This window comes from Anopheles gambiae, chromosome 2 (genome assembly GCF_943734735.2).
Source record: "Anopheles gambiae chromosome 2, idAnoGambNW_F1_1, whole genome shotgun sequence".
In the NCBI taxonomy this organism is placed as follows: domain Eukaryota; kingdom Metazoa; phylum Arthropoda; class Insecta; order Diptera; family Culicidae; genus Anopheles; species Anopheles gambiae.
Window position 1 is genome coordinate 7,113,950 of NC_064601.1, and position 11,642 is coordinate 7,125,591.

At 50.0% G+C, this 11,642-nt stretch overlaps 2 protein-coding genes across 4 annotated transcripts; both read right to left on the bottom strand.

The window, feature by feature from the left end:
* Positions 1-703: 703 nt before the first annotated feature.
* LOC1281536 (sodium-coupled monocarboxylate transporter 1) lies at positions 704-6,284 on the bottom strand. Of its 3 annotated transcripts, none has more exons than XM_061646443.1 (5): positions 6,248-6,284; positions 5,431-5,594; positions 2,446-2,855; positions 2,057-2,367; positions 704-1,994 (listed from the first exon to the last, which is right to left on the bottom strand). In XM_061646443.1, the coding sequence occupies exons 2-5, from the start codon at positions 5,479-5,481 to the stop codon at positions 886-888; spliced, it is 1,881 nt and encodes a 626-aa protein (XP_061502427.1). In that variant the 5' UTR covers positions 5,482-5,594; positions 6,248-6,284; the 3' UTR covers positions 704-885. The 3 variants fall into 3 exon arrangements, with proteins under 3 accessions (XP_061502427.1, XP_061502426.1, XP_321460.5); XM_061646442.1 differs by lacking the exon at positions 6,248-6,284 and adding an exon at positions 5,786-6,236 and having other exon boundaries at positions 5,431-5,598; XM_321460.5 differs by lacking the exons at positions 5,431-5,594; positions 6,248-6,284 and adding an exon at positions 4,357-5,340.
* A 727-nt stretch (positions 6,285-7,011) lies between these two features.
* LOC3290493 (serine/threonine-protein kinase greatwall) lies at positions 7,012-10,721 on the bottom strand. The gene is made up of 5 exons (XM_551171.5): positions 10,354-10,721; positions 9,268-10,275; positions 9,035-9,195; positions 8,893-8,976; positions 7,012-8,825 (listed from the first exon to the last, which is right to left on the bottom strand). The coding sequence occupies exons 1-5, from the start codon at positions 10,543-10,545 to the stop codon at positions 7,823-7,825; spliced, it is 2,448 nt and encodes an 815-aa protein (XP_551171.5). The 5' UTR covers positions 10,546-10,721; the 3' UTR covers positions 7,012-7,822.
* Between the last annotated feature and the right edge of the window lie 921 nt (positions 10,722-11,642).

Sequence of the window (11,642 nt, forward strand, 5' to 3'; positions counted from 1 at the left end):
ACACTTAGAATTTAATTCAAAAAAGCGATAGAAATGTTCTCAAAATGTTCCCAAAAGCAACGTTCAAAAGGTGTTTCTTATTTCCGCGTATAACATCCACTTACAGTATAACATCCTCTTCCACGTATAACAAAGTGGCTGTTATACGTCTGAAAAAAAATTAATTTATTTGAACCTACTAACGAATATATGCTATGTAACACAAACATCTGCTGTGTTAAAATAAATTTTAAAAAATATTATCGTATCCCCAAGTCATACAACCATCAACGCTGAATATTATGGGTTCGACACACTTGCCCGAAACGAATGAAATGATAAAGTATCAAAGACCACGTTGATCTACCACCGTGCGGCTGTACCTTCGCTGCTGTTCCGCGCTTCACACTTGTACGCATACCGACTTAAGGCGTCCCTCGCTTATCGCGGGTTGCGTTAGGGAAGACGTAACTTAAGATGTTGTTTGAAATTGTAGTACTTTCTAGTGCTGTTGTTGGCTATGTGTTTTTAAAGAGATTTTGAGCTTATGGTCTTCATTTGCCTCTTTATTCCATGCTGCTCCCAAACATTAAACGTTTTAAAACAATTGATTTCTGATTTAAATGCCAATCGAAGACACCTTGGCTCCTCTAATGGGAGGTACATCGTTCGCCCGTAGCAAAGACTGACTTTCGTAAATATTTAAAACAGTATTTTCTGGACATTTATTCTTAAATAATTCATTAACTAACGCTTTATTCATAATAATCTTACGTACTCACTAAAGCTACGCACCCTCTTCTTCACAACATTTACACTCACTTTCACAGGACGTCGCGCGAAGTCTGCTAAGCTAGGCATAGGAACTATTGCATCACATACCGGGGTGAATAGGACATCCCGCGCTCAACACCTTGGTACCGCCTCCTTCATCCCCGCCCCATAGCCCTTCCCCGCTACCTCGAACGAACCGAAGTGTTTGCCGCTGAACGGGCAGCGCGAGTACAACCACCGGACGGCCGGATGGAGCATCTTCATGTTGTACACATCGTGACTGCTCCACGTCGCCAAGCTGACCACAACCCCCGCCAGCACGGTAAGCACCGTCCCGAACACACCGTAGTACAGGTACGTGATCGAGTAGATGCGATTGAGCAGCGTGCTCGTCTCCACCGCATTCACACCCTCCTCCAGCGCTACCGCCACCAGCAGCGTGGCATTCTTCTGCGCCTCCATCAGATCCGCGTAGCATCCCTCGATCGAAGTGTCCAGCAGTGGTTCACTGACATTGCTCTCGATCAACCGGCCCACCACAATCCACAGGATCGACAGGTGGGACGCGAGCATGCCCAACGCCGCTCCCTTCCAGTTGGCGAACGGGATGAACATGGCCAGCACAAACACCCCCAGCAGTGGTCCGGAGGTGGCCGAGATGATCAGCATCGACGATTCGATCACGCCCGACAGCAGCCCAACGATGAAGCCGACGCCCATGATCACCACCGCATAGACCGTGCCGACGAGCTTGATCACGTTCAGCTGATGCTTGTCGCTCTTTTTGCGCAGCGCCGGTACGAGCGACAGGAAGTCCTCCCACGTCACCGTCGCCAGCGAGTTAATGTTGGAGATGTTGAGCGTGAGCGCTCCGTTGAACAGCGTCCCCACGAAGATGCCCCACACGCCGGGCACACTGTCGAACCGGTCCACCATAAAGTAGGGCAGTATCTCGTCCATCTTGGCGATCACGCTCGCCTTCAACGGATCGCAGTGCCAGTAGATGGCGTAGATGGCCATCCCGACGAACCAGGGCAGCGAGAACAGCAGTATGACGACGGGAATGTTAAGCATCAGTGTGCGCCGGATCTGCCCGAACGTGGGCATGCTGAGGTACCGCTGCACAAAGTTCTGCTGGCAGCCGAGCAGGCTGAGTGAATTGAACAGCTCGCCCAGCCAGGCGGACGTGGTCGTCACGCGCAGATGCAGATCGGTGGCAAAGTTAAAGAAGGCAAAGCGATCTGCAATAGGGGAAGCGTGAGAGCGTCATTGTCACTAACCTTTAGCCAACACAACTTCTTACCATTGTCCGAACTGATGGTCAATATCTTATCCACCCCGCCGACGGTGATGCTGCAGTAAATGATGATCCCTACGAGCATCGCCGTCATGCTGAGGCTCTGTATCACGTCGGCCGCCACGGCCGCCTTCAAGCCACCCAGTGCGTTGAAGAAAATAGTGATGACCGTAATAGAAACCAGCGACACCCAGTACGGCACACCGATGATCGTGTTCAGCGCCACCGTCGGTGTGTAGATCGTAACTCCTAGACTCAACAGAGTGCGTATGATGTAGGTCCCAGACGCCAGACACCGCACCAGACGACTGTTGAAGCTGCAAGGAAAGGAAACATGCATTATGGATTAGTCGCATGATCGTCTCACACAAGAGACATCCTTCCTATGCACCTACCGAAGCTCCAGATATTGGTACACCGACGTGATGCCCAAGTCGAAGTACACGGGGATGAACACGAAGCAAACGATCGGATAGGCCGTGATGACGCCGTACAGCGACTCCCACATGGCCGACCCACGGTAGAAGAACTCGCTCGGATAGCCCAACACCGAGATGACGCCGAGAGTGCCCCGAGCGATCGATAGCATCATCGCCAGGGTGGAGATATGCCCAGCCCCGAACACATAGTCCTGCTTGCTCTTGCTGTTGCTGCTGCGGCGGCACAACCGCTTCCGGATCGGTATCAGCGCCGAAACAACAACGAAGGTAACGAACACCACATAGTTCCAAATATCGTTCGTGCTGGTGTCGCTAGTGGACTGCTGCTGCTGCTGCTGAAGCTGCTCATCTGGCTGCAGCTGGTCCTGTAATGAGACAGTGGAACACATTACACGTGTACTGGTCAAAAACTGTCACGAACCATTCAACGTCGCTGCCGCACAAACCCCGTTACGGTGGACCTAAAAATTAGACCTCGTTTACCCATCATCATTCACACCGTCATCGTTAGCCATCATCGCAGCGAAAAAGGTAAGATAAGAGGTTGCACGGGGAAAAAGTAGCCTCTCTAATCACACCCATTTACGTTCGCTGTAGTATAAGGAAACTACCGGCTACGACGCGGAGACCGCAACCGTACCGGCTCGTAGAGATCTATCATAATTCTACCCGGCATCTACACCGCATGTAACACCATGTTTCTCATCCCCCGTACAGGAAGTAAGTGGAAGCGATCGTCATCGCGCTTCGGTTTCGGAGTGCCAGAGCGGTGGTCTCCGCCATCTCTCCTGACCTTGTCATTTCGTATGATTGAACTGTGTCCACGTCCCCGAAGTTGCTGGAAGGAATGTGTGGAATTTCACGGTACGGGGCACGCGAATGGGGTTTTGGAGGTAGTAATCGGTTCGCTAACTAGAGAGAGAGAGGAGACTGGCAGTGTCGCGTGATCGCTGGCTGGGATAATTATCGCACTACTAGCCCCATTATACCTCCTGCAGTGCTTAAGTTCTCCATCAGCGTAATTGGGTTTAAGTTTCATCGAACCGCATGTCCAGGGTAAACGTTCTGGACAGTGGACGAACTAATTGGTGCCTCATATGACTAATACCGAAATTGGAAGATGAACAAGTACTTATCATATTCATCAGGACCAAGAGCAAAACTCCTTAGAAAAGATGCTTTTTCCCCTAGCTTAAGTGTGTTTGACAACACTCAGATGGAAAGTGTTTTTTATCGCTTCTACTAATGTTCGATATCGGATGTTCTGTACTTGACGCCGACCGCACCAGACGCTGCTGGGGGGAATTCCAATATTGACCGGCGAGAACCCAACAACTTGAAACCCGATGTTTCTGACATTGACCTTACGACTGTCTCTGTATCGAAGGGGGGGGGGGTCCACTCCAAGTCACTGGGTAAATGTTTTTAGAGCAGAAATACTAACTGCGAAGTGAAAGCTTAAACAACAAACACACTGTAAGTGTGATACATGGTGGGAAAATTCATCCACTTTGACGGTTGACATAGTCACTGGGCGCACCAAGTAGATTGCAAGCGTCATAAGCCTTTTTGTCAAATTTGTTCAATTGGTCATCTTTTAACACCATAACACATTCAGAATCATTGGATCAATCGGATTCAAATCAACCGAAACTCCACGTGCTTTTACACCAAATCCAAACCACGTATGGTGCAACCACAGCGCCATCTGCTATTCTCACGATCTTTAACACCCGCTCCATCGCTCTCTTATCAGCAGCATTACGCCATTAGTACATCTGATTATCGCTTATCCCCTCCCCTCGCTGGCCAGTGCGAACAGGATTGATCGGGCTATTACGCTATTAACTATATTCTAGCTCATACCATGGCAAGTGTAAACCAGATCTGCCGTGGACGATCGCGCGTCTCCGATGGGTTTAAAGTACAACTCAAGATCACTTAAATTCCAGCACACCGCCGCTGCAGTCCAAAACGTGTCGCAACTCACGTGCACAATCACTAATGCACTCGGGGTGTACAGTGTTTGTTCGTTTACTTAGTATGGGCCAGCCCAAAAGGGTACAGTAGGCATGGTGGCAGCACAAGGGGTGGCTCTCTTTATTTGCAAAACATCTTCCGACACCTTCGAGTTCACACACACTGGAGCTTTCTCCAACCACACTGTACACGGGGCGCAGCAACAACTATGCGTGTGACGCGTGACCGTGAAGAAGCGCAAAAACTAGACGCATAAGCATAACAGGTTTGCTAAAGGCACTGCTGCACACAGTATATCCCGCCGACGCATGCCAAAAATGCTCCTCCTGCGCTTCGCGGACGTTAGGATGGCGGCTCGCAGTCCGACGATCCAGCGAAGCACACTGACATCACAACACACGGCACGGGCGCGACACTTGCAGCAGCGGTGCGAGCACCGGCTGTGATAACACTGAAACAATGCTACTAATTTCTTCTGATTTTTATATCCGCTATACCAACCGGCGCGCGAGGCACATGCCGGTGTGCGGTGCAGTGCAGTGCGGTGTCCACTATACAACCACGACAAACCATGTGTCGGAATGATGAGCGGGGGGCACTTCATTGCCTTCTGCTATGGAAGTCGGTGTGCCCGTTTGCCACGGGCACGGGTAGGACGCGCATTAGCCCGTCGCACTTGTCGAAGGTGCTGTAAACATTGATGGACCGATGTTCTGACGGCTATTTGCAAGAATCTTGCTTATCGGCCAATCGAGTGGCGATGCCAAAGAGCGGGGGAACGGGGGATTGACTGGTGTTTATGAAATCCTATCAGTACACATCGATGCGAACTGTATTGCCTGGGCCAGTGCCAGACAGACAGGTATGCTTGAACTGAAGCGGGAATTTGGTGGAGTGCAATATGGTGGCAGACAAAGAGAAAATATAACTTTTTTTTACCTCAGTGCTGTGATAACTCACCCGAAAGTACAAGTTGCAGAAGCGAATGAAGGAACTGTTTTGGCCCCACATGATCACAGCGCGTAAGGTTTCGACCACCTTTTCTGTGGATTTTTACTGATCGTTAGTGTTCTAAGGCTCGAAGATTATCTTCCTTTTCAATGTTCACATTTCACGCGCCTTTTCTAGCTTTTGGATACATAATTTTTAAAATATATTAGAGGGAATTTAAATGCATACCACGAAATGGAATTGGCGAATAGAGACAACAGAAACACAAGATTAGGGATAATAATCAGTAATTTGTTTGATTCTATCTACACAAACCGATATGTCTAAAGCCCTCGGCAAAAGACCATCCAACTCATTTAGTCACCTAGTCTACCGCCTTATCGCTGCTTCGATAAGGCAATACACCGCGATGATTGATCTTATCAAAACTCGATAAGGTATTTGATCACTGTTGCACTTTACTGTGACACATCTTGCCCATTCGTTATCGCTACCACGAGGAGTACGCAGTACACCAGGAACAGAAGGATCAATTACAACAGCCGTTAATTTAAAATGAAGCTATCTAGATTATCAGATTAATCGGTACTGCTGCACTTCACTTGTCTCTCTATCTAATTAAGGTACTATTGATCCGATAAGGACGGTTGAGTTGAGGAAGTTCGTCACAGACAGTACATGTGCGCGGCTTGCTTGAAGATCGACTACCAGGTGATCACTGATCGCTTCCACCCACTGTCTTACTGATAGCCTAAAATAGCTAGTCCGGCTCGCTCACACACACACACACACACTGCCGAACAACCACCATGTACGTTTTTGTCACCAACCGAACTCTCCTCTACTGTGCAAGGAACATTTCTAAACTGCAGCTCTCACGTACACTTGCCATTGCTCATAGCCACAACTGCATTATGCACCTCAAAAATACTCACCCCCTCCCGGGCGTACCCATTACGCCCCGGTACCCTATTGTGCACGTGCAGTGGAACATCTCTCTCCGCCACCGCGCACGGAATTGTCTCACATTGGCAAAAGAGAAAGAGAGCCTATTCCGTTTAATTATGATGTTTAGCAGCGATTGCTTTGCATGTACAGTAGTAGTACAGTAGCTCGAGCAACGATCGCGACAAAGCTACTCATCGCTGCCGCACACCACCACCACCCCGCACTACGCACTTCTCGACAATGGTGTGCCGTTTTGCCAACTACCCATTAGCATTTCATAAACCTCACAGCAAATAGTTTGTATATGTATAATGTTTGCCGCCGCCTATGCAATCGAGCCTCGCGGATGCTCATTACTGTGGATGGGATTTTTGCAAAAAAAAAAAACCATCCCCCATGACTATGAACCAATACGATAACAGAGGCGCCAGATGGCCGTTGGGATTGAATAAATTGAAGCAATGCCTCCCGCCTCCTCCGTGTGACCGTGAGGACAGCGTCGTGCACACGTGCTGTCGATGATTTGAGCATCGTTCCGAATCGATTTCACGAATCTGCGCGAACCCATCCTACAGTGAGCTTACATAGGGATTCGTTTACGGCTTTGCTTGTTCGAATGCAGTAATGTATCATCGGAAGACATTCTATCTTAACCAGCCATTCTGCGGCTTCACTTCATTTCGAATTGTCTATTTATTTTAAGCCGCTAAAACATATCAAATATTAACGCTAACTTATGACTTGCATGCCTCGCTGTTACAGTGAAGTTATTTAAACCTAAATGTATTGAGCAACCCCCATCTGTGCGCTAGCAACTGCTCTCAGCCGGAATGACCCACAGCGACTTAGATTGTAAATCTTAGATTGCGCCGTCCCCCAGCTGACCGGTTCCTGCACGCTGGCAATGTTGGCACATACATCACAGGAACCATATCCTTACTACTCGAACGTGCGTTATCAAGATTTCTGACTCATTTCTGCTTTGCCTTCTTTGCGCGCCTGCTGGCTGGGGCAAGCTGGTGGCTAACGTTTTTGCTGCATCCTTTTTCCCCGCAGCCATTCACCACACATAATCGTGATGTTTTTACTACTGCGTTATTTTCCAGTTTCAGTCCTTCTTTGAACGTATCACATATATCTACACTGTGGTATCGCTTAAACAATAATTTAACACAAACGAAAGGGTCACATACAAAAACTTGGTCATAACGAGTTCCATTATATCCTATTTTAGCACTATTCTCCCTGATCCGCCTGTCCCAGGCCGTGCTGTCGGCGAAACCTACATTCGTTTTCAACTTTACACACACACACACACACACACACACACACACACACATCCAGAGGAAATGTATATGTGTGTGTAGTGCGTAATTAAAAACACTTACATTCCCACGGCCAGTATCCAGCTGTGCGCGCCGCGTGCGAGGGAACCTTTCCACCTACCTCCCCCCTAAAAAGCGTCCATATTGAAGTTGGACACCTTCAGGTGTTGCATGATGTTGCGCGCCTCAAAGTACCCGGTGTCCTGCGGATCGTCCGGATTGGGAATGAACGGTGGTTCCAGCTGGCTCATGTTTTTCCAATCGATGCAGGCGAAAAACGGCATCCGCTGCATCTGCTCCGCCGCCGGTCGCTTCGTTTGATCCATCTCGAGCAGCTGCTCGACGGCCGCGACCGCTTCCGGCGACAGGGACTCCTCGTCCGACGGCCACTCGATCAGCCGGCCGAGAATGTTTTCGAACACCTTCTGCGGTGTCTCGTCATTGAACGGTGGCACGCCGGTAAGGAACTCGTACAGGCAGACGCCGAGCGCCCACCAGTCGACGGCGGGTCCGTGGCCCTGCTGCAGCAGCAGCTCCGGCGCCAGATAGTCCGGCGTGCCGAGTATCCGCTCGTCCGACCCGAGCGGTGCCCGGCGTACCGATTTCGGCGTACGGAACGGTGTCTTCACCGCCTTCGGTGTGTTCTCGATCGCCGGGCCGATCGCATCGCCGCCCGCAGTACTGTCACAGCCCGCCGTCGCACCGGTCGTGCAGATCGGGGACATTACCGACTCGTCGGGCATTTTGATAAAGTGCGGCGGAAGTGGCTCGCCGTACGCTTTCGTTTTGCGCGATTGCTCGATCGAGGAGGGCAGCTGGAAGCGTGTGCTTTTCAGCTTGCCCAGCTGGCCCCCTTCGCGACGTAGCTTTTGCGAGGAGACGGGCGTGGAAAACATCACGTTCGCGATCGCGTCGCCGCCCGTTTGCATCTCATCGTCCGACAGCGACCGTACCTTCAGCACGCCCTTGATCGGGGAGGCGGCGCTTTTGCGCTTTTTGGGCGTGCTGCGATGCATCTCGCTGCAGATGTCGAGCACGTCGATCTCCTGCGTCAGTCCCGTACTGGTGCCGTCGACGTCTGAAGCGAGCGAATCTACCCGGTTCCCCAAGTGGCGCCCCCGTTTGATTCCTCTGTAAGTGGATGTTTTGTTTTTCATATGAGCCCATGATAGAAACAGATGAAAGCAGCGCTACGTACCTGACAAATTCTGGCCTTTTAAACCCACGCATTCCATTCCGAACGGGCGAGTGCGATATTTCGGTGATATTACTCATGCTGTAACTGTAAGCCAAAGGACAGCGTGAGTAAAGTATATAATTACCATGCATATTACACATACCTCCTTGAAAAATCAGAACTGAAGTCCTTATTGCTGTTGTTTGAGTGGTTCTCCACCTTCTCGATCGCCGACAGTTCACAGGGAATGTTGGAAATATCGCTCTTTCTGCTCGAAACGCCCGAATCTTCGCCTGTGTAATTTCGGTGTAGCTTTTTCGACACCTGTAACGAAATTGAAGTGTGGAAGCGTTACGTGCATATGTGCAATGTACAACCATCCCCACTGCGCCTTACCATCAAACACTCGAACGGATCCTTCATTCGCGCCTTCTCTTCGCCACTGTTTGTGCTGTCAATGTTCTCCTTCTCCTCCGCCGGTTCATCTGCCGGTTCTAACCTTAAGCGCACCTGCTTCACCGACTCACAGCTGCCGCCGGAGCTCGTCTTGCCATCCTCATCCGAATTGCACGTGTAGTAGCACGAGGACGAGTCGAACTTTTCCTCCACTATCGTCAGCTCCGAACGCAGCACCTTTATCTCCTCGTCCACGCTCACGTTTTGCTCGGCGGAAAAAAACGGACTCACGCCCGACATTTTGCTATCGTTCTGTCGCCGCGAATTGCCGAACGAACTGTCCGACTCGTGGTCCGACGTTTCCTCCCGTATGGGTCGATTCGCGGCGGCACCGCCGGCAGCCGCCGCATCCGCCACTATGCGCTTATCGTGCGAGCCAAACGACAGATGGGACGTGAGCGACAGCAGCTGGCCGGGCGTTCGTGCGTTCAGATTCGGCGAACAGTTAATAAGGTCCGATATTTCCAGATCACGGCGCATCTCGATGCGGCTCAGGCCGAAATCGGTAAGCTTGACGTGCCCCGACGCGGCCACCAGCATGTTGTCCGGCTTGATATCGCGATGAACGATGCCGTGCCCGTGCAGGTACTGCAGGGCGAGACAGATTTCGGCCGCATAGAACCGTGCCGTATGCTCGTCGAAGAAGCCGTACATAGCGAGCAGCGATTTCAGATCGCCCCCCACCATGTATTCCATCACGAGGTACACGGAGGACAGTGTTTGCAGCGAGTAGTACAGCGTCACGCAGAACGGGCTACGGGACAGGGCCAACGCATTTCGCTCCGTTATCACCTGCGAGACCATGTTTTTGTTGATCATCTCCGTCTTTTGCATCACCTTGATGGCGTACAGTTTGTTTTGGTCGCTGTTTTTATAACCTAGAAACACTTTGCCGAATGCGCCACGGCTGATCGGTTTCAGGATGCTAAAGTCCTTGATGGTGGGCAGCTGCAAACGGGAAGGGGTAAAGCGGGTAACGTTAAAGGGACGTGCCGTGGATGAACGTGTCCGTGTGTTTTACATTACCTTCGGGCTTGCTGTGCCATTCTGGGCGGTAAAGTTTTCTAGCGTGCGAAAGATAGAATCGTCCTCGATCGAGCTTGTGTTGGCGCTGGCACATTCTGCAAGCGCCAACGTTACCTTCTTCTTGGGCGTTGTGTGATGCTCGCTCATCATGGACTGTTCCTTGCAGCCACCTGCCGTTACCGATTGGGCCATCGCTGGCAAGGAGTTTTTAGTTTAGTTTTTCCTTAACACACGCGCAAACCGTTCGCATTACGCATTAAAATATGCGAAACTCGTGTTTTCTTTCAATTGCACTGCGCCACAACGTTAGTTCGTTTTTTTTTTTTTGCTTTTTTCTCACAAGTTGTAGATTTAAATGGCCATACGTCAAACCGCAAGCGTGCGGTGGGTTCAGAGTGACCAGAAATACCGATTTATCTGTATTCCTACCGATTTTTTATATGCCTACCGATTCACAGATGACCGCTCTAAAACCACCGACAAACCGACGTGACACTGGCGTTAGGGCGGTGGCAACGCTCATTGGATGCGATTTTATCGGACGAGATTTATATAGGATTTGAGAGATAACGTCGGACGTGCGATTTCGTCGTCCGACGTTGTCTGTCAAATCCCATATAAAAATTTGACAGGCCGTCCGATAAAATCGCATGCGAAAAAGCGTTGCCACCGCTCTAAGCGGTCGCTTGGAGCCCCGAGAAAAAGAACTTGCCACCACTGAGAAGAAAATGTGCATCTTAGTTCTTCTTTGGCTTTGAATTCCTAGTACAATGTTCCTAGACAAAGGATGCATATTCTCGTGAGAGGGAACTTTTATTTAACACATTAGCACTCCCCCCCCCCCCCCCTGAGTTTCGAATTTTAACCTACCGAAAACTACAGATAAAATATTGTTGCTCCTACCGAAATCCGCCAAAATAATCTGGCCACATTGGTTGGTTCAACCGGTTCGATTTGACAGCACTGTCAAACCGGGCAACGACAGCTGTGATCGACATTGGTTGTTATGTCGACTTTCGTTATTTTGAACGAGCAGTTAGATACAGTATGAATGTAATTGTTGAATGCGTTTTAGTTGGCATAATTTTCTGTTGAACGCTCGATATTCGGCTAATTCTTCTTCTTCTTCTTTGGCTCTACAACCGTTGTCGGTCAAGGCCTGCCTGTACCACTTGTGGGCTTGGCTTTCAGTGACTAATTGATTTCCCCCCATAGCAGGATAGTCAGTCCTACGTATGGCGGCACGGTCCATTTGGGGATTGAACCCATGACGGGCATGTTGTTAAGTC

Coding starts and splice junctions, on each gene's coding strand:
- LOC1281536 (XM_061646443.1), bottom strand. CDS start 5,481: ATGTGGGGCCAAAACAGTTCCTTCATTCGCTTCTGCAACTTGTACTTT. Junction 2,856..5,430: donor TCTGCAACTTGTACTTTCGG/GTGAGTTATCAC, acceptor GTCTCATTACAG/GACCAGCTGCAGCCAGATGA. Junction 1,995..2,056: donor GACCATCAGTTCGGACAATG/GTAAGAAGTTGT, acceptor CCCCTATTGCAG/ATCGCTTTGCCTTCTTTAAC.
- LOC3290493 (XM_551171.5), bottom strand. CDS start 10,545: ATGGCCCAATCGGTAACGGCAGGTGGCTGCAAGGAACAGTCCATGATG. Junction 10,276..10,353: donor ATGGCACAGCAAGCCCGAAG/GTAATGTAAAAC, acceptor TCCCGTTTGCAG/CTGCCCACCATCAAGGACTT. Junction 8,977..9,034: donor AGTTCTGATTTTTCAAGGAG/GTATGTGTAATA, acceptor TTTGGCTTACAG/TTACAGCATGAGTAATATCA.